The sequence below is a fragment of the Lepidochelys kempii genome, chromosome 14 (assembly GCF_965140265.1).
Source record: "Lepidochelys kempii isolate rLepKem1 chromosome 14, rLepKem1.hap2, whole genome shotgun sequence".
NCBI classification, from domain to species: Eukaryota; Metazoa; Chordata; order Testudines; family Cheloniidae; genus Lepidochelys; species Lepidochelys kempii.
The window spans coordinates 34,062,620-34,084,177 of NC_133269.1; the positions used below are offsets into that span (position 1 = coordinate 34,062,620).

The 21,558-nt window shown below is 46.5% G+C and overlaps 3 protein-coding genes and 2 non-coding genes across 6 annotated transcripts in view; all 5 read left to right on the plus strand.

The window, feature by feature from the left end:
* Positions 1-306: 306 nt before the first annotated feature.
* On the plus strand, positions 307-732 carry LOC140898130 (H2B.U histone 2-like). Its single transcript, XM_073311578.1, has one exon. The coding sequence runs from the start codon at positions 307-309 to the stop codon at positions 730-732; it is 426 nt and encodes a 141-aa protein (XP_073167679.1).
* Positions 733-14,370: 13,638 nt separating this feature from the next.
* LOC140898131 (histone H2B type 3-B-like) lies at positions 14,371-14,817 on the plus strand. Its single transcript, XM_073311579.1, has one exon. The coding sequence runs from the start codon at positions 14,371-14,373 to the stop codon at positions 14,815-14,817; it is 447 nt and encodes a 148-aa protein (XP_073167680.1).
* Positions 14,818-18,758: 3,941 nt separating this feature from the next.
* The window catches only part of LOC140898281 (L-amino-acid oxidase-like), a 51,475-nt gene continuing 48,675 nt past the window's right edge, over positions 18,759-21,558 (plus strand). The window contains exons 1-2 of one of the 2 annotated variants that reach the window (XM_073311913.1): positions 18,759-18,820; positions 20,278-20,439. In XM_073311913.1, the coding sequence (XP_073168014.1) occupies positions 20,427-20,439 (13 nt within the window). In that variant the 5' untranslated portion in view covers positions 18,759-18,820; positions 20,278-20,426. Of the gene's footprint in view, positions 18,859-20,277; positions 20,440-21,558 lie in introns of both variants that reach the window. The other variant, XM_073311912.1, reaches the window with a different exon arrangement.
* On the plus strand, positions 18,933-19,041 carry TRNAL-CAA (transfer RNA leucine (anticodon CAA)). Its single transcript has 2 exons — positions 18,933-18,970; positions 18,996-19,041. It is a non-coding gene; the product is annotated as a tRNA-Leu (tRNA).
* Positions 19,598-19,669, plus strand: TRNAE-CUC (transfer RNA glutamic acid (anticodon CUC)). The gene has a single exon. It is a non-coding gene; the product is annotated as a tRNA-Glu (tRNA).

Here is a 21,558-nt window from a genome sequence, read left to right on the forward strand (position 1 = left end):
GCTTGCCCCTAATATACTCCACAAAAATTGCCATAGCAACTTAATTGCCCTACTCATCCTACCAAAAGCCGGTGAGCACGTGGAATGCTACAATTTCCTTCATTTTCATATGAGAAGGAGTGAATTCGAATCCCTCATTACGAGGATCACCATTACAGTGTGGCTAACAAGGCCATTGTCCTAACCAGCCAATCACTGGGCACAGGGTCAGTGCCTCATTTGAATGCCTGTCACTATATAGGAGTACAGCTAATGCGAAGCCACTGCAGGCTGAGAACTGAGCTGGAGAGACCAGGGTGGAGAGCAATGGCTGCTGCCCAGACAAGAAAGAAGAAGGCCCAGATCCGGAGAAGGCAGAAGACCCAGCAGATGATGCTTCAGAAGCCACAGCCCAAGTGGAAAACGTCCCAGCCCCAGCAAGGTGGGTGGAAGCCGGTGTTGAAGCGATTGAGGAAAAGCCGGGGGAAGAGGCGTTTTTCTGCTTTGTATATCTCTGAGATGATGGGTCGGCTGCAGCGGGGAAATCGGCGCATGTCGGCCAAAGCCAAGGGACTGATGAACTCCTCCATGTGCAGTCTCTACAGCGGAGTATTCACGGAGGCTGACCGCAGGAGAAAGAAGAGACGCGGGTCTTTCATCGGCACCTCAGAGGTGCAAGCTGCTCTGGAGAAGGTGATGAAGGGGAATGTTGCCAATTATTCCATCACTTCCATCCACAGCAAGTCTCGTTAGAGAAACATTCCCTTTCCTTTCGCCCTAAGGCCCTACACCATGGCAGGGGTAAGAGAAAGAGCAAGAAGGGAGAAGGGAGAGGAGCAAACACCAGCCTGAGAGACCCTAATGCCTGCCTGATTAAAGATCTATCATTGCCTTCAAGATGACCAGAAAAGCTGCACTTTGCCCTTTGTTAAGGACCAGCCCTGTGTACAGCAATTCTTCATGCAGGAAGCTGAGCTAGAGCAGAGATGGAATCAAAAGTGGAATCTCCATGATTATGAATGAGAGAGGGTCATGCAGCATCCTGACACAATGGGATCATCAAACATTGCGAAAAATACCATTCTTCATCAGAAGAAAAGAGTTTATCCTGAACCAGCACCAAAGACTTTTCACACCTGGGAAAAAAAGATTCTCATGCTGCACCTTGAATTTGCAAGCGGTACTTTCCGTGATGGATGGAGACTGTCTTCTCTGCATTGCTTCACTGAAAGAGTCTGAGGGAAGAGATTTGCGAACATTCTAAATGAAAGGATTGCCAATGAGATGTTATCATAAGGGGAGAAATTAAGGTCATCTTGGCATTATAATAAACAGGATTTTAGCAGCAATTTCTGTTGCTAAATGTTTCCTTTATATGGGAGTGGGGGGAGTGCTTTATGTTTTAGCTAACTGGCTTCAAGATGGAGCTTCCTACGTTTATGGAGGGGATGGTATGATGGGACTATCTACAATAACATGATGTAGCCAGTATGCGACTGCTAGGAGCAAATATCTCCAATGGCTGGTGATGGGACACTAGATGGGGAGGGTTCTGAATTACTGCAGAGAATTCTTTCCCAGGTGTCTGCCTGGCAGGTCTTGCCCACATGCTCAGTGTCTAACTGATTGCCATATTTGGGGCCAGGAAGGAATTTTCCCCTGGGTCAGATTGGCAGAGCCCCTCCCTGGGGGTTTTTCGCCTTCCTCTGCAGCACGGGCATGGGTCACTTGCAGGTTTAAACTAGTGTAAATGGTGGATTCTCTTTAAATCATGATGTGAGGGCTTCAGTAACTCAGCCAGAGGTTAGGGATCTATTACAGGGATGGGTGGGTGAGGTTTTGTGGCCTGCAAAGTGCAGGAGGTCAGACTAGCTAGATGATCACGATGATCCCTTCTGACCTTAAAGTCTATGAGTCTATGAGCATTTAAGATAAAGTCTTAATGAGTTGCAGGCTTCTGCTAGAGTGAACACAAAGGGCTTTCAATGCATCCTTTTTTTCTGATCAGTGCTTAAAATAAATATCCAGCCACAGATAAAGGCATATAGGCCTCCGTTTTCGGCTTGGAAGGATAAGAACTCAAGATTATAAACCATTAAGAAAAGAGTGGATATAGGCTAGCCTTTCAGCCTAGAGAACTGTAACAACCATCTCCAGTTCCTCCAGATTTATTCCTCTTCCTAACTACTTTGGTATTGTCCAAATTACGCAGAAGATGCTAAGATGTTACGTCTTACAGTTTCTCACCTCTAGGGTCTTCATGTGTACAATAAACAGGTCCCTTAAGGAGGATGTGTCATAGAATCATAGAATCATAGAATATCAGGGTTGGAAGGGACCTCAGGAGGTCATCTAGTACAACCCCCTGCTCAAAGCAGGACCAATCCCCAACTAAATCATCCCAGCCAGGGCTTTGTCAAGCTGGGCCTTAAAAACCTCTAAGGATGGAGATTCCACCACTTCCCTAGGTTCATAGATTCATAGATATTAAGGTCAGAAGGGACCATTATGATCATCTATTCTGACCTCCTGCACAATGCAGGCCACAGAATCTCACCCACCCACTCCTGCGATAAACCTCTCACCTATGTCTGAGCTACTGAAGTCCTGAAATCATGGTTTAAAGACTTCAAGGTGCAGAGAATCCTCCAGCAAGTGACCCGTGTCCCATGCTACAGAGGAAGGCGAAAAACCCCCAGAGCCTCTTCCAATCTGCCCTGGAGGAAAATTCCTTCCCGACCCCAAATATAGCGGTCAGCTGAAGCCTGAGCATATGGGCAAGATTCACCAGCCAGATAACGCATTTCAGTGCTTCACTACCCTCCTAGTGAAAAAGATTTTTGTAATATCCAACCTAAACCTTCCCCACTGCAACTTGAGACCATTACTCCTCGTTCTGTCATCTGCTACCCTGACAACAGTCTAGATCCATCCTCTTTGGAACCCCCTTTCAGGTAGTTGAAAGCAGCTATCAAATCCCCACTCATTCTTCTCTTCCGCAGACTAAACAATCCCAGTTCCCTCAGCCTCTCCTCATAACTCATGTGTTCCAGTCCCCTAATCATTTTTGTTGCCCTCCGCTGGACGCTTTCCAATTTTTTCACATCCTTGTTGTAGTGTGGGGCCCAAAACTGGACACAGTACTCCAGATGAGGCCTCACCAATGTCGAATAGAGGGGAACAATCACGTCCCTCGATCTGCTGGCAATGCCTCTATTTATACATCCCAAAATGCCATTGGCCATCTTGGCAACAAGGGCACACTGTAGACTCATATCCAGCTTCTCCTCCACTGTAACCCCTAGGTCCTTTTCTGCAGAAATGCTGCTGAGCCATTCGGTCCCTAGTCTGTAGTGGTGCATGGGATTCTTCTGCCCTAAGTGCAGGATTCTGCACTTGTCCTTGTTGAACCTCATCAGATTTCTTTTGGCCCAATCCTCTAATTTGTCTAGGTCCCCCTGTATCCTATCCCTACCCTCCAGCATATCTACCTCTCCTCCCAGTTTAGTGTCATCTGCAAACTTGCTGCGGGTGCAATCCACCCCATCCTCCAGATCATTAATGAAGATATTGAACAAAACCAGCCCCAGGACTGACCCTTGGGGCACCCCACTTGATACCGGCTGCCAACTAGACATGGAGCCATTGATCACTACCCGTTGATCCCAACAATCTAGCCAGCTTTCTATCCACCTTATAGTCCATTCGTCCAGCCCATACTTCTTTAACTTGCTGGCAAGAATACTGTGGGAAACCGTGTCAAAAGCTTTGCTAAAGTCAAGGAACAACACGTCCACTGCTTTCCCCTCATCCACAGAGACAGTTATCTCGTCATAGAAGGCAATTAGATTAGTCAGGCATGACTTGCCCTTGGTGAATCCATGCTGACTGTTCCTGATCACTTTCCTCTCCTCTAAGTGCTTCAGAATTGACTCCTAGAGGACCTGCTCCATAATTTTTCCAGGGACTGAGGTGAAGCTGACTGGCCTGTAGTTCCCCGGATCCTCCTTCTTCCCTTTTTTAAAGATGGGCACTACATTAGCCTTTTCCCAGTCGTCTGGGACCTCCCCTGATCGCCATGAGTTTTCAAAGAATGGCCAATGGCTCTGCAATCACATCCACCAACTCCTTTAGCACTCTTGGATGCAGCGCATCCGGCCCCATGGGCTTGTGCTTGTCCAGCTTTTCTAAATAGTCCCAAACCACTTCTTTCTCCACAGAGGGCTGGTCACCTCCTCCCCATGCTGTGCTGCCCAGTGCAGTAGTCTGGGAGCTGACCTTGTTTGTGAAGACAGAGGCAAAAAAAGCATTGAATACATTTGCTTTTTCCACATCCTCTGTCACTAGGTTGCCTCCCTCATTCAGTAAGGGGCCCACACTTTCCTTGACTTTCTTTTTGTTGCTAACGTACCTGAAGAAACCCTTCTTGTTACTCTTAACATCTCTTGCTAGCTGCAACTCCAAGTGTGGTTTGGCCTTCCTGATTTCACTCCTGCATGCCTGAGCAATATTTTTATACTCCTCCCTGGTTATTTGTCCAATCTTCCACTTCTTGTCAGCTTCTTTTTTGTGTTTAAGATCAGCAACGATTTCACTGTTAAGCCAAGTTGGTTGCCTGTCATATTTATTATTCTTTCTACACATCGGGATGGTTTGTTCCTGTAACCTCAATAAGGATTCTTTAAAATACAGCCAGCTCTCCTGGACTCCTTTCCCCTCATGTTATTCTCCCAGGGGATCCTGCCCATCAGTTCCCTGAGGGAGTCAAAGTCTGCTTTTCTGAAGTCTAGGGTCCGTATTCTGCTGCTCTCCTTTCTTCCTTGTGTCAGGATCCTGAACTCGACCATCTCATGGTCACTGCCTCCCAGGTTCCCATCCACTTTTGCTTCCCCTACTAATTCTTTCCGGTTTGTGAGCAGCAGGTCAAGAAGAGCTCTGCCCCTAGTTGGTTCCTCCAGCACTTGCACCAGGAAATTGTCCCCTACACTTTCCAAAATCTTCCTGTATTGCCTGTGCACCGCTGTATTGCTCTCCCAGCAGATATTAGGGCGATTGAAGTCTCCCATGAGAACCAGGGCGTGAGATCTAGTAACTTCCGTGAGTTGCCGGAAGAAAGCCTCGTCCACCTCATTCCCCCTGTTCTGGTGGTCTATAGCAGACTCCCACCACGACATCACCCTTGTTGCTCACACTTCTAAACTTAATCCAGAGACTCTCAGGTTTTTCTGCGGTTTCATACCGGAGCTCTGAGCAGTCATACTGCTCTCTTACATACAATGCAACTCCCCCGCCTTTTCTGCCCTGCCTGTCCTTCCTGAACAGTTTATATCCATCCACGACAGTACTCCAGTCATGTGAGTTATCCCACCAAGTCTCTGTTATTCCAATCACATCATAATTCCTTGACTGTGCCAGGACTTCCAGTTCTCCCTGCTTGTTTCCCAGGCTTCTTGCATTTGTGTATAGGCACTTAAGATAACTCGCTGATCGTCCCTCTTTCTCAGTATGAGGCAGGAGCCGTTCCCTCTCACGCTCTCCTGCTCGTGCTTCCTCCCGGTATCCCACTTCTCCACTTACCTCAGGGCTTTGGTCTCCTTGTCCCGGTGAACCTAGTTTAAAGCCCTCCTCACTAGGTTTGCCAGCCTGCTTGCAAAGATGCTCTTCCCTCTCTTTTCCTTCCATGGGGAGGATGGACGAGAACACCACTTGCACCTCAAGCTCCTTTATCCTTCTTCCCAGAGTCACGTAGTCTACAGTGATCTGCTCAAGGTCATTCTTGGCAGTATCATTGGTGCCCACGTGGAGAATCAGGAAGGGGTAGTGATCCGAGGGCTTGATGAGTCTCGGCAGTCTGTCCGTCACATCGTGAATCCTAGCTCCTGGCAAGCAGCAAACTTCTCAGTTTTCCCGATTGGGGTGGCAGATAGATGCCTCAGTCCCCCTGAGGAGAGAGTCCCCGACGACCACCACCAGCCTCCTTCTCTTGGGAGTGGTGGTCGTGGAACCCCCATCCCCAGGACAGTGCATCTCATGCCTTCCAATTGGTGGAGTCTCCTTCTGTTCCCTTCCCTCAGATGTATCATCTAGTCCACTCTCTGCATTCGTATCTGTGGAGAGAACGTGAAAACAGTTGCTTACCTGTATCTGCATGACTGATACATGGACGCTCCCCTTTCTTCTTCTGGAGGTCACATGCTGCCAAATTTCTTCACCGTCCTTCTGTCCCCACTGCGTAGCCTGCTCTGAATCTTCAGAACGTTGTGTCCGTAGAAGCATATCCTGAGGTCTGTCCCGGAAATCTTCAGTTTCTCTTATGCAACACAGGGTCAATCCTTGTTTCTCCAGACCTTGAACCTACTCTTCCAATATGGAGACCAGCTTGCACTTTGTCCAGACAAAGTCGCTTCTGTCCTGTGGAAGAAAGACAAACATGGCACATCCTGTGCAGGTCACAATAGCTGAACGCTCACCATCCATATTACCTTCCTTCTACGAGCTTCCTCAGGAGTTGTAGTAACTACTCAGAGAAGCGTGCAAGATGAAAGCCTCAGTGGGCTCTCTCCAGGAGAACTCCCAGGCAAACTCCCTCTGTTAGCCTCTCTGCTGTTCGCTGCTCAGCTGGTTCGCAGCTGACCGGCTTTTTATAACTGGCTTTTTATATCTGTCCAATACAACTCTGTGGAATCTCCAAGAAAGGAAAGAATGGAGTTGTTTTAAAGCAGTGGTTTTCAACTAGGGATCCGAGGCCCCCTTGGAGGCTGCGAGCAGATTTTAGGGGGTCCATCAAGCAGGGCTGGCATTAGACTCACTGAAGCCCAGAAAGCCGAAGCCCTGGGCTCTGAGCCCCACCACCTGGGGCTGAAGCTGAAGCCTGAGCAAGTTGGCTTCGTGGGGGCCCCTGTGGCGTGGGGCCCTGGGAAATTGCCCTGCTTGCTAACCCCTAACGCTGGCCCTGGCTTTAAAAGGCAGAAAAACAGTTGCTGTGGCACAGGTCGGCCATGGAGTTTTTATAGGATTTGGGGGGGAGGCAAAGGTTGAGAACCCCAGATCTAAAGCACAAATTTTAGTTCCTTTGGGTCCGTCCCCCCCTTATTTACAATTAGAAGTGACTCCATCTGCCTCTGCCAGGTCCCACAACACCTCATAGTCAACCATATCAGAGGCTGATGGTAGACATGGTAAAGTCTAAAATGGACACCTGACCTTGGAGCCTCACTAGGAAGAGACCCTCACAACCACAACTCCTTATCCAGCACCAGGTCTATGTGACATTCCATTTCATATTATTTATGGTAATATGCTTATGATATGGCATAACGGAGATATACTTTATGCAAGATAGCTCATGTAAGATATTATTGGAAAAGTTATTATGTACTGAATGTGATTATCCAATGTGTATGCCTGTATCATTTCTGTATCTGAAGTTAGGAATATTCACTATGCATCTGTATTTCAAATGGGATATTTTGGGTGTCACCCCCAACTAGCCCTTCGGGTACAACAATGAAAAAGCCAGACAGGGCTGATGGCTCATTAGCAAAGACAATGGACTGTGAAAGAGCTTAGTCTTCCAGTGGATGCTCCAGACGCCCTGCTAGTAATGGCTGTCACAGCCCTGCAGAGACAGGGGTCTGAGTCACCTGGTACGGGACCCACCCACTTTTTGGAATGCTAGTGTTTTTCCACTGCAAGACAAAGGGTTCCCGCCTTACACAAGAGCTATATAAGGCAGGGAAGTGACATCATCAATGTTCTCCTCTGCCTCTCCACCCAAAGAGAAACTGAAAAATACCTGGAAGCAAGAACTGAACTTGGGGGAGAAGGGTTGAGCCCAACCTGGAAGGGTATCCAGCTTGTGAGTAATATGGGACCTCTGCAACTAGTGTGTGCTGCGGACCTGTGGGATCGGTCGACGCTACGCACGGCTCATGCGGCGTCTCATGGTCTCGGACACCATCCGATGTCCAGGGACATCTACATCGAACACATCACCGGCCACTGACAGTACCAGGAGGTGTGAGCTGGTACGACATCATGCATCAACTATGGGAAAAGGACTGAGAGACTTTTTCCATTGGAGCATATGAACTGGAACCATAAACTCACTGAACATTAAATCCCACCACATAAGGGTGAATCCATCCTCATCATCGTATCCACTCATTATACTCCACACCTGAACATAGCCATTATATGAACAACATACCCCCATATCTCAGGTTTCAGAGTAACAGCCGTGTTAGTCTGTATTCGCAAAAGGAAAAGGAGGACTTGTGGCACCTTAGAGACTAACCAATTTATTTGAGCATGAGCTTTCGTGAGCTACAGCTCACTTCATCGGATGCATACTGTGGAAACTGCAGAAGACATTATATACACACAGAGACCATGAAACAATACCTCCTCCCACCCCACTGTCCTGCTGGTAATAGCTTATCTAAAGTGATCATCAAGTTGGGCCATTTCCAGCACAAATCCAGGTTTTCTCACCCTCCGCATCCCCCCCCCACAAACTCACTCTCCTGCTGGTAATAGCTTATCCAAAGTGACCACTCTCCCTACAATGTGCATGATAATCAAGGTGGGCCATTTCCAGCATAAATCCAGGTTTTCTCACCCCCCCACCCCCATACACACACAAACTCACTCTCCTGCTGGTAATAGCTTATCTAAAGTGATCATCAAGTTGGGCCATTTCCAGCACAAATCCAGGTTTTCTCACCCCCCCACCCCCATACACACACAAACTCACTCTCCTGCTGGTAATAGCTCATCCAAAGTGACCACTCTCCCTACAATATGCATGGTAATCAAGGTGGGCCATTTCCAGCACAAATCCAGGCTTTCTCACCCTCCCCCCACCCCCCCCGGAAACACACACACACACAAACTCACTCTCCTGCTGGCAATAGCTCATCCAAACTGACCACTCTCCAAGTTTAAATCCAAGTTTAACCAGAACGTCTGGGGGGGAGGGGGTTAGGAAAAAACAAGGGGAAATAGGCTACCTTGCATAATGACTTAGCCACTCCCAGTCTCTATTTAAGCCTAAATTAATAGTATCCAATTTGCAAATGAATTCCAATTCAGCAGTTTCTCGCTGGAGTCTGGATTTGAAGTTTTTTTGTTGTAAGATAGCGACCTTCATGTCTGTGACTGCGTGACCAGAGAGATTGAAGTGTTCTCCGACTGGTTTATGAATGTTATAATTCTTGACATCTGATTTGTGTCCATTTATTCTTTTACGTAGAGACTGTCCAGTTTGACCAATGTAAATGGCAGAGGGGCATTGCTGGCACATGATGACATATATCACATTGGTGGATGTGCAGGTGAACGAGCCTCTGATAGTGTGGCTGATGTTATTAGGCCCTGTGATGGTGTCCCCTGAATAGATATGTGGGCACAGTTGGCAACGGGCTTTGTTGCAAGGATAGGTTCCTGGGTTAGTGGTTCTGTTGTGTGGTATGTGGTTGTTGGTGAGTATTCAGGTTGCGGGGCTGTCTGTAGGCAAGGACTGGCCTGTCTCCCAAGATTTGTGAGAGTGTTGGGTCATCCTTCAGGATAGGTTGTAGATCCTTAATAATGCGTTGGAGGGGTTTTAGTTGGGGGCTGAAGGTGACGGCTAGTGGCGTTCTGTTATTTTCTTTGTTAGGCCTGTCCTGTAGTAGGTGACTTCTGGGAACTCTTCTGGCTCTATCAATCTGTTTCTTCACTTCCGCAGGTGGGTATTGTAGTTGTAAGAAAGCTTGACAGAGATCTTGTAGGTGTTTGTCTCTGTCTGAGGGGTTGGAGCAAATGCGGTTGTATCGCAGAGCTTGGCTGTAGACGATGGATTGTGTGGTGTGGTCAGGGTGAAAGCTGGAGGCATGTAGGTGAGAGAACCTGGATTTGTGCAGGAAATGGCCCACCTTGATTATCATACACATTGTGAAGAGAGTGGTTACTTTGGATGGGCTATTACCAGCAGGAGAGTGAGTTTGTGTGGGGAGGTGCGGAGGGTGAGAAAACCTGGATTTGTGCTGGAAATGGCCCAACTTGATGATCACTTTAGATAAGCTATTACCAGCAGGACAGTGGGGTGGGAGGAGGTATTGTTTCATGGTCTCTGTGTGTATATAATGTCTTCTGCAGTTTCCACAGTATGCATCTGATGAAGTGAGCTGTAGCTCACGAAAGCTTATGCTCAAATAAATTGGTTAGTCTCTAAGGTGCCACAAGTACTCCTTTTCTTTTTCCCCATATCTCAATGTCTGTACTTTGACCCATTAAACTTTTAGCCCCAATCAGGGAGATTGCAGTTTATGTATTCCTTACGCCACCCGTTCCTAAACCGAATTTTTCACCCCTTGATAATCTGTAAAAGTAGGAAAAACTTTTTCACTAGGAGGGTGGTGAAACACTGGAATGCGTTACCTAGGGAGGTGGTAGAATCTCCTTCCTTAGAAGTTTTAAGGTCAGGCTTGACAAAGCCCTGGCTGGGATGATTTAACTGGGGATTGGTCCTGCTTTGAGCAGGGGGTTGGACTAGGTGACCTCCTGAGGTTCCTTCCAACCCTGATATTCTATGATTCTGTGATTCTATACCTTATTCCCTGATAACCAGAGACTTCTATGCTTAAACTCTGTACTGTTTTCTTTTTACTTCAACATCATATTAATAAAATTATTATACCTGAGGTCTCAAGCGGCAGGCCAGTGCAGCTGCCTTTCAAGACTTTCTGTAATCTGCCTGCAACAATATCTAGGGTGAGAAATTACTATTTGTAACCAATTTCTTTAGTGAAACAAGCTTAGTTTGAGTGTTTTGTTTTAATTTTTTAGTAATATATTTTTGTTTTCTTTGCTATCTCTTTAACCACTTAAAATCTATCTTTTATAGTTTATAAATTTATTTCTTGTTTATAATATAACCCAGTTTGTGCAATTCATAATTGGGGGTGGGGGGCACATTGAGGGAGGTAGGCACCTGAGTGCTGGGGCAAGTCCCTTTAGCTGAGTCTTCCCAGAGCTGATCTCAGTGTCTGTGTCGTTCTGCAGTTGGGTGTGGCCCTGCCTGTGTGTGTTCTGGAGGATGCTTAAGAGCCTGGCTCAGCAAGACAGGTAAAAAGGGGACCTATGCTGTTAGAACGGGCGGGCTCAGTGGTATCTCAGCACATCAGGTGGCATCTTAAAGAGGGGCGACCTATCACAGACTAGACCGGGGTTGATAAGGCGTTCATAAAGAAGAAGTATTAGGTGTAGCTGAAGGTGGTTAATTAGAATCTGCTTGGTAACTGTTCTCAAAAGAGAGGGTAAAAATTGATGAGAATGTTAACAGAAAGAGATGGCTTTTTTGGCAGAACCTTGCTACTGCTTGCTTCCGGGGATTAAGCGACTGGGTCTATAAAGGGCAGTAGCATCATTTCCCATCAATAATAATAGCCCCAACACTTCCTTTTAATAACCACAATGGGCAGGTGTTCATCTTGGTGGTGGTTGTGAAATCTTATCCTAAAATTTGAGAACATCTGTCACGGTTCCTCCCCCACTCTGAACTCTAGGGTACAGATGTGGGGACCTGCATGAAAAACCTCCTAAGCTTATCTTTACCAGCTTAGGTCAAAACTTCCCCAAGGTACAAAATATTACACCTTGGACTGGCCGCTACCACCACCAAACTAATACTGGTTACTGGGGAAGAGCTGTTTGGACGCGTCCTTCCCCCCAAAATACTTCCCAAAACCTTGCACCCCACTTCCTGGACAAGGTTTGGTAAAAAGCCTCACCAATTTGCCTAGGTGACTACAGACCCAGACCCTTGGATCTTAAGAATAATGAACAATCCTCCCAACACTTGCACCCCCCTTTCCTGGGAAATGTTGGATAAAAAGCCTCACCAATTTGCATAGGTGACCACAGACCCAAACCCTTGGATCTGAGAACAATGAAAAAGCATTCAGTGTTTTACAAGAAGACTTTTAATAAAAAATAGAAGTAAATAGAAATAAAGAAATCCCCCCTGTAAAATCAGGATGGTAGATATCTTACAGGGTAATTAGATTCAAAAACATAGAGAACCCCTCTAGGCAAAACCTTAAGTTACAAAAAAGATACACAGACAGAAATAGTTATTCTATTCAGCACAATTCTTTTCTCAGCCATTTAAAGAAATCATAATCTAACACATACCTAGCTAGATTACTTACTAAAAGTTCTAAGACTCCATTCCTGTTCTGTCCCTGGCCAAGACGACTACAGACAGACACAGACCCTTTGTTTCTCTCCCTCCTCCCAGCTTTTGAAAGTATCTTGTCTCCTCATTGGTCATTTTGGTCAGGTGCCAGCGAGGTTACCTTTAGCTTCTTAACCCTTTACAGGTGAGAGGAGCTTTCCCCTGGCCAGGAGGGATTTCAAAGGGGTTTACCCTTCCCTTTATATTTATGACAACATCCAACAACACTGAGAATGGAAGGAACTTAACAGAGAGAAGTGGTCTGTTCAGACAGCCCAGCCCATTTTGAGTTCCTGAGAGACTGTGACAGATCTGAGCAATCTTACCCGCAAAGCAGATGGAAAACTACTGACAATGGACCAGATTTGCAAAGGTACTAAGGTGCCTAAAGATTCAGGTGTTCAAAAGCCCCTAAGCAAGTTAGGTTCCTAACTCCCATTGATTTCAATAGCAGTTAGGTGTCTAATATGTTGAAACACTTTTGAAAATCTTACTAGACCTACTGGCATTGTGAGGGGCCTAAATACCTTTGAAAACTTGGTCCCGGCGTCCCTGATACATCAAAGCACTTAAGCACATGCATAACTTTAAGCACATGTGTAATTCCATTGATTTGAAGGGGACTATGGACTTGCTTAGGTGTTCTGCTGGATTGGGGCCAAGGAGACTGTCGTCCTGTCTTGTAGCATATAGGCTCTGATTCATCTCCCATAGCAGTCAATAGGAAACTCCAATTGACTCCAATGGGAAACTTCCATGATTCCAGAGGAAGTTGAATTAGACCTATATGATCTAGTTTACAAAAATGCCAAGCGCCTAAAACTCCAGTTGAAGTCAATGGGAGCTACTATTGCTTGGAACCTCTGAAAATCAGAGTCTATGTAATGTTTTGCACTATCTGAGGAATGAAAATATCTTGCCATTTCCAAGATCCTATATCATCCCAGATATTCTCCTGTCACACTCTGTTCCAGGCCTCTGTCAGCCTGGAATGGAAGACTGTATACAATAAGGGCCCGATCTCACCACCATTTACTACTGAGCAAAGCGCTTGTTTACTGCAGTTAATTGTCTTATTGACTTCAGTGACAATAAGCATTTCACTCGGTACGAAATGTTTGATTTGTTGAGTGTAAAGCATCGGATCCTGAAAGGTATTTACACACATTTCTGGAGAAAACTTGAGTTGGTTAAAACAGACATAAGCATCTCACTGTGTCACATAACAAGGGCTTTCCATTTCATTGCCAGCTATTTTCTTGTGGCGAATAGTCGGAAAGCAACTTGGCTTTGATCATGAGAGGGTCATTTCTGGAGTTAACAGTTATCCATTTGTTATGTGCATTGGCTTTAGAACATACATACAGTGCTTAGAGAGAACTCGGATGGGAAGGTTTTATACATTACAAATGAAAAAACGTACAAATCCTGAAGCAATAGCTCATTCCCTAGGGGCTTGTTAAGGCAAGGGCAGCCTTCACCATTGAAATCAAATAACAAAAACATGGGAACATTTAATTCTGTCCAGTTGCTCTGCACTTAAACCAATGTTATGTGAGAGAGAAGAAGAAATAACAATGAAGGGTGGAACCTAAAAACAAAACAATGGGCCATCTTTTTGTGCTGTGTTTGTATAGCAGCTAGCACAATGGGGTCCTGGTCCATGGCTAGAGCTCCTCGATGCTACTGCAATAATAATAATAATAATAATAATTAATAATAAATAATGTATTATTAATACCACTACCTCAATCACGATGTAATTGATAACATGAAATAATAAAAAATGAATGATAAAAATAAATCCAACCCAATAAAATAAAAGATTGGTGCAATAATATTAATATGTGACTAATGTAATTTTAATATGCAAAATCTCTAAGGTTCACCTCATTGGCCAGAATGACCAGACAACAGCCAATAAGCAGCTAGGGTTTTAAAAGCCTGTCATTTGCATAAGGAAGGGAAAATGACATAGCCGCACACAAGTGCACAGTGGGGCCTGTACAGCCTAGTCATAATGCAATTGGCTGGAGTGGCAGCCTGGTTACCCAATCAGCAAGCCCAGGGTGGGCCCTCATTTGCATGCTAACTGTTATATGAGATCTCAGCTGGCGGGAGGCTGGTGGCATTTGGCTGGGGAAAGCTGAGCTGAACAGGAGCAGAGTGGAAAGATGGCAGCTGCCCAGAGAGGGAAGAGGAAGGTCCAGATTAAGAGGACACAGAAGGCCCAGCAAGATAAGCCACGGACCGCCCCCAAGCAGGGGAAGCGCCAGCCCAAGCCCCAGCTGGGGAATCAGATGAGGCAGAAGCCAGTGGCAAAGCAGCTGAAGAGCTGCCAGGGGAAGAAGGGCCTGGGGAGGAACGGTGTCCCCGCCCGCTACGCCTCCAAGATGCTGCAGCAGATGACGAAGGTGCGCATGTCGGCCAAGGCCAAGGGGCTGATGAAATCCTTCATGGCTGATCTCTACAGCCAGGTATCCACCGAGGCCGAGCACTTGAGGAAGCAGAAACAGCTCCCCGCCTTGGGCTCCTCGGAGGTGCGAGCTGCCCTGCAGCAGGTGATGCCAAGGGAAGTGGCCAAACACTCGGCCACCCCCATCTGCAATGAGTCTGTGTAGAGAACTGTCCCTCCCTTCTCCCTGGGCACAAGCCCAGCTGGGGGGAGAGAAAGAACAAGAGGGGAGAAGGGAGAGAAGCAAGCACCAGCCTGAGAGACCCTGACACCTGCCTGATTGAAAATTGCTGGAAAGATGTCTAACAAACCTGCATTTTGCCCCCTACTGGTGGACCAACCTCACACTCTTCTGCACGCCAGACACTCAGATAAAGGAGAGAGACTCCATCCCAACACCTGAAACAAGGGACCATCATGCTGCAGCCTGAATCAATGAGAGCTCCTTAAGAGGCCTGTATTCTACAGCCTGAATTCCTGAGAGAATTTGCGTTATTTTAAAGAAGAGACCGTCATCTCGCGGCTGAATCAATGAGCTAGGCTTTCTGTTATTGGCCACCAGGCGGCAGACCGAATGAAGCAGAGACTTGCCATCCTTGTAAACTCAGAGACAATCGAGACCAAGTAAAGAGATTGGCCACCATTAGAAATGAAAGAGTTGTAGGGGAGGTGGGAAAAATAAGAGACAGTAACATCACCTCGGCATTATAATAAAATTGGAATGTTAGGAGTGGTTTGTTGTGTGTTTCTTGTTTCCCAAAGAAAAAGAAGAATGGGATGGTTTGTGGTTTGGGATTTAACATCTTTTAGACCTATTTTCAAAGGTATTTGGGCACCGAATAGGCATCACGTAGGGTTTTCAAAAACACCTGAAGCAGGTTAAGCGTAGACTCCATTTGATTTCAGCGGGAGTTAGGTGCTTTTGAAAATCCCACTTCGTGCCTATCTGAATCTTTAGGCACCAAAATACCTTTGTAAGTCTGGCCCTGAGCTTGTTGTGTCAGCAGCTGTATTTTATTATCTGTCTGTACAGCATAATCACACCCTGAGAGGGCTGAGACCTTTAGAAGTAGTTGTATCTGTCTTTCTACATAAAACAATAACATAAAGTGCAGATAAGAGTTTTGCAATCATGGGTGGTGGGTGAACCCCGCCTTTGGGGAGGCTAGCACACCAGCCCCGCCCCTTCCGCCAGAGGCCTCCCTTGTCGCTAGAGGAGCCCTGCCCTGCCCACCCCAGCCGCTCTGGCTGGCCTGAGCTGCCGACTCCAGCGCTGGGCCACTGGCGGGCCCGAGCTCCAGGTCGCTGGCTGGAGCTGAGCCCTCGCGGGCTTCAGGGGAGGAAGGCGGGGCCTTGGGGCGGAATATGAGTGGGGCTATGGCCTGGGTTATGGGAGACTTAGCCTGCCCTGGCCTTTGATACTCACCACCCATGGTTGTAGTTTCTGACACAGTGAGTGTAAATCAGAGTTGGCCAGATCTAAAGCCCACTGAAATCCCTGGAAATGTAACTGTATATGACAATGACTGTATTTAAAAACAAAACAAAAAAACAACAACAAAAAAGCGGCAAAGAAGGTTCTCTTTTGGGGATGTCAGATAACCCCCCCTAAACTCTTCCTACAGAGACAATTATGTTTTCTAATATAGGGCATGTACTTGCAGCCTAGAACAAGCATAAAAAATCCAAATCCTTCTGTTTATTCTTTTTGAACTGTTTACATTCTTAAAAGAGACAGCTAGTGAGTTTACAATTAGTTTTGAAAATGAGAAGTGTGGGAGTGATCTGGAATGGGAGAGCTGCTGGGGAGTGTATGAGGGTTGAACTGAGATAGGTTCCCCAATTTCCCAACGTGACAATCATCTTGGCTTTACAATAAAAGTGGAATTTTAGGAGCAGCTTTTTGTGTGTTTCTTGTTTCTTGATGAATAAGAATGGGGTATCTTTTGGCTTTAATCTGAGCTATTAAAGCTTTGAAAGAGACATACAGATGCCAGTGGTCTCCAGTCTGAGGTCTTGTCTACACTATAAACGCTTTGCCGGTATAGGCACACCGATCTAGTGATACTGGCAGAGCCCCCTGGTGTAGATGCAGCATATGGCGGCAGAAGGAGTTTTTCTGTAGCCTCCCTGACTGACATTAGCTATGTTGGCAGAAATGCTCTTATGTTGGTGTAGCTGCACCTACAATGTGGGTTTTGTCGGCGTGGCTATCTTGCCTAGGGCTTTGGTTTTTTCACACCCCCGGACCAACATAGCTACGCCGACAAAACTTCATAACTGAGGCCTGCTGTGCACATAAAATGTAGAGGTCTAGGTCACTTACGGGCGTGAAAAATTCACACACTCCCGCGAGGCATAGTTAAGCCGACCTAAGCCCCAGCGTAGACTCCCTCTCAGAGAGGTGGATGTACTACAGTGATGGAAAAAACCCCACCGCTGGCTGTAGGAAGTGTCTACACCACAGCACTGCTGCTGTAGCGTTTCTCATATAGATTTAGCCTAATTTTTATAACAGATCTCACAGAGACTGGGACGTGACATCACAGTCACCTTGTTAAACTAGTCTAGCCACAGGACTGTTGATATCACATTCCTCTGTGGCTGACTCTGGCATCTAGCCCCTGATGCACTTCAGTGTAGACACTAGCTATGCTGACAGGTAATCCACCTCCCCAAGAGGAGGTAGCTGGGTTGATGGAAGAATTCTTCTGTTGACCTAGTGTTGTTTACACCAGGGATTAGGTGGGTATAGCTATGTCTCTCAGGAATGTGGATTTTTCATGCCCCTGAGAGACGCAGCCATTCGTGCATCTGATTAAGTGGGTTTTAGCCCACAAAAGCTTATGCCCAAATACATTTGTTAGTCTCTAAGGTGCCACAAGGACTCCTCGTTGTTTTTGCTGATACAGCAAAACACAGCTACCATTCTGAAACCAGCTATCCTTATGTAAGTTCCCTGTGTAGACAAATTTTCAGTCTCTGGTGATTTCTAAGGATTTACACCTGATTCACCCAGAGTGGCTGAGGCCAGGTCTACACTAAAGAGTTAGATCGACCCAGGAGCATCAGGTGGGGGGAAGCCCCCGCCCCAACCCTGTTTCCCCAACAGGAGCGCAGGGCGTGTGGTGGGGCCCCCACTTGCACTGGCCCCAGGCTTTACAATCCTCTAATCCACTTCTGCCTGTCGCTGTAATGAGTGTCCACACTGCACACCTGTACTGGTTTAAAGGTATACCTAGCATGACAAGGGAATCAAATGCAGTGATTCCCAGAGAGGAGTAGGGGGTGAGTGTGTGCGTGTAAGTCAGTCAATCAGGCCGAGCAACTCTAGTCGATTGTGTGTAAGAGAGAAGAAGGAAGGAAGGAAGGAAGACTGTGGGCGCGACTTTGCTTTTCTGACTGGGAGGTAAAGATGTGTACCGTGCTCCAGGCTGCAGTGGTTTGCCCTGGGTTGAGAGTGTGGACTGGAAGGGAGATAGTGTAGCCGCCGCGAGTACTCTAGCCTTGCCACTGAGCAGGCGGTAGAGGGAAGTGGATTGGATGGATTAAAGCATGATTGCAAACACCAGCAATCAGGGATCAACCTGAGCCAAAGGGAGAGTTTAATCCAAGCCCAGGATATACTCGGTGCGGCTAGCTGGACGGTGAAGTCCACGCCTGGGTGACTTTATACACTTTCAGAGGAACAGCCGTGTTAGTCTGTATTCGCAAAAAGAAAAGGAGTACTTGTGGCACCTTAGAGACTAACCAATTTATTTGAGCATGAGCTTCCGTGAAGTGAGCTGTAGCTCACGAAAGCTCATGCTCAAATAAATTGGTTAGTCTCTAAGGTGCCACAAGTCCTCCTTTTCTTTATACACTTTGGCTCTGGCCTGGGGAAGGGAAACAAGTGAGAAGAGGGAGGCAGGAGAAAGTGGGCAGGTACCCTTGGAGAAGGGAGAGAAGGGATATGGAAAAAAAAACCTGGGCCGGGAAGACGGGCTGAAACCTGATACACACTGCTGGCAGGGCGCTGCTGTATTGAGGAATGGGAGCGAGTAGCACTCAGCCGGAGCAGCCGGTGTAGTCCAGTTTAGAGCCTGTCTAAACCAGCGGGAGTAGTTCGGTGCGTCTGTGATCCTTTGTGTAGATCAGCAGCAGTCGCGGGTCTGTGTGTGTCGTGGAAGGTGAGACCTGAGGGCTCTCAGGACAGAATTAAAACACGGTGAGGGAGAGCGAAGGGGGGACACTTCTGCAGAGAGATTGTGGGACGCTTGTTTCAAAGCTGCCCCCGTCGGTGTCAGGATGGCCGAGTGGTCTAAGGCGCCAGACTCAAGGCTCTGTCTTCCCCTCTCCTGGGTGTTCTGGTCTCCGTATGGAGGCGTGGGTTCAAATCCCACTCCTGACACGATCTTTTTAAGTAATAATATATTAATTTTGCTATCTCTCAAAGGAAGTTTTAGTCTCATTAGATTAAAATGGGAAAATAAGCCAAGGATTCTTTCCTTCTTTCCATTCACAGTATATTTAAAAACGTGTATGTGTTTTGTTTCCAGGGCTCTTTTCCATCAGATCTTTATTTGCCCTGTATTATGGAGGGGCTCTAAGGGGTAAAGGGGAGATTTGGGGGTGGATCAGCTGCCGCTCTGATTTTAGCATTGTTCAGACAGCCTTGAAAAGAGCCGTAAAATCTATAACCCGCCGCACAGACAGCTCTTTCAAAGTTTAAATTAACTGCGGGGGGGGGGAGCAAAGCCAGTCTCTGCTGATTTGCACAGGATTTGTGTCTGCTGCAGAGTTCCGTGTGCAGTCTAGGTGCTTTGCTCAATTCAGGGACGTGAAATGATGGTGTGTGATTGCAGTGAAGGCTTTTGCGTTTCCGCTTTGGTCAGAACTAGTGGGGAAAATACTAGCTCTGTACCTGCCAGCAGGAGTACATCCTACATGAGACGTCTTTCAGCTCTTCCCTGGTGGTCTAGTGGTTAGGATTCGGCGCTCTCACCGCCGCGGCCCGGGTTCGATTCCCGGTCAGGGAATGACACTTTTAAATTAAAATACCTGTAATTTTCACATGGAAGGGGCGGGGAAGAGAAAGAGATTCTCCAATTCTGAATATGATTTGGTATTTTTTTTTAAAGTTTGTGCTATAGTTTCAGAAGGCCAGATTTTTACATTCTACTGCAACCTGGGAAGAGAAATTAACATTGTTTTTATGCTTGTGAATGATTCAATTGCTTCCCCAGCCCTAGGGGGCTTAGAAAACTGCTAGATAGATGAGGATCCAGGAGAGACATTTGTGAAGGCTGATTGCAGGAAGCACAAATGCCCCTGAGTAACTTTACCCACAGAAAGAAAAGCATCTTTGTGGCACCTTAGAGACTAACTAAGACTTACTCACAGAGTAAGCCATTGAAACCATGGGGATAGTGGTGAATGAAATTATTCATGTGTGCAGAGAAACCTTACTGTTTCTCTTAGCGAAGTTAGGAGCCATAGGGTATATTTCTTAGGGTGTCACCAAATAATCAGATGCTAACACTTTTTGTCACTTTCTGATTTTATTGACTAGTAGAAGGACCTTCAGCAACACTGTATCTAGGAGGCTGGGGAACAAGCTGACTTTTCTCTCTCCTTTATTTGGCAGCATGGCCTTGGAGTAGCGCTGAAGACAGCTAGATTCCAGTCTTGGCTCTCCTGAGTGACCTTGAGCAAAGTCCCCGCTCCGTGCCTCAGTTTCCCCATCTCAAAAATGGAGATAATGCTGGTGCCTTCCTTTGCAAAGTGCTTGGAGATATGCTGAGGAATGGTACTATATGAGAGCTAAGTATTATGAGTCATTCTACAGCCCTACAAAATCTCAGCCTGAAAGCAGATGCTTCCTGTCCCAGCCATAAGCAAAGTTATTTGGGGCCAGATTCTGCCACATGAGTGGCCCCATTGAAATCAGCAGGGTAAATTGTGTGGTAAGGCACCACTTCGTATGTAAACGAGAGAAATAAAACTCAATTCTTAGTTTAAAGGGGCAAAGTGTGCTGATAAAAAAAATCTGCACTATTCCAGCAGAGTAAGGGGGGTATTTTGTAAAGTGCAGCCAATCTGGGATCAAACTTTTTTTTAAAAGACTAACCAAATAAAGAGTCCCCTTTATTTATAGTAAATATTGCCTTACTCTTTGAGTGGTCCCACTAAGAACCGGGAAGCTGTTGGAAGGTTAAAGTACTAATCAGCTGGAGTAAGTGTGTCAGAATCTAACCCTTGTTAATTATTATTGATTAGTATCATAATTATCATCCTCCCCAAACTGGAAATCCATTAGGAATTGAGACTTTACCGTTATTGTGCTCATCAAAGCTTGCTTTATTTTTGTTTTAAAAATAAGTGTCAGGTTTATGGGAAAGAAACAAAGGATGAAATCAATCATCATGGTCTAGTAGCTAGATCACTGCACTGACAGTCACAAGACCTGGGTTTCATTCCCAGTTCTGGCACTGACCTGCTGATTAACCCTACACAAGTCACGTCACTTCTTCGTGCCTCAGTTTCTCCATTTGTGACAGTGACCGCCGTTATAAAGTGCTTTGAGATCTACTCATGAAAAATGCTGTAGAAGAGCGAGGCGGTCTTAAGCACAAATCCCCACGTCACAACAAGAGCTCTTACAGTTACCAGGCCGTGCTTACAGAACCTGTTAGACCCTTTCCAGCATTTAAACACGTATTGCTTTACACTGATGAGCAGTCTTAAAGTCCCTTATAGTATTAAAATATACTAATACAGCCACAGTCCCACCAGTGCCACAACAAGCAGGGCAGTTGCCTGGGGCCCCATGCCAAAGGGCCCTCCACAAAGCTACATTGCTCAGGCTTCAGCTTCAGCCCTGGGTGGCAGGGCTCAGGGCCCTGGGCTTCAGCCCCAGGCGGTGGGG

Coding starts and splice junctions, on each gene's coding strand:
- LOC140898130 (XM_073311578.1), top strand. CDS start 307: ATGGCTGCTGCCCAGACAAGAAAGAAGAAGGCCCAGATCCGGAGAAGG.
- LOC140898131 (XM_073311579.1), top strand. CDS start 14,371: ATGGCAGCTGCCCAGAGAGGGAAGAGGAAGGTCCAGATTAAGAGGACA.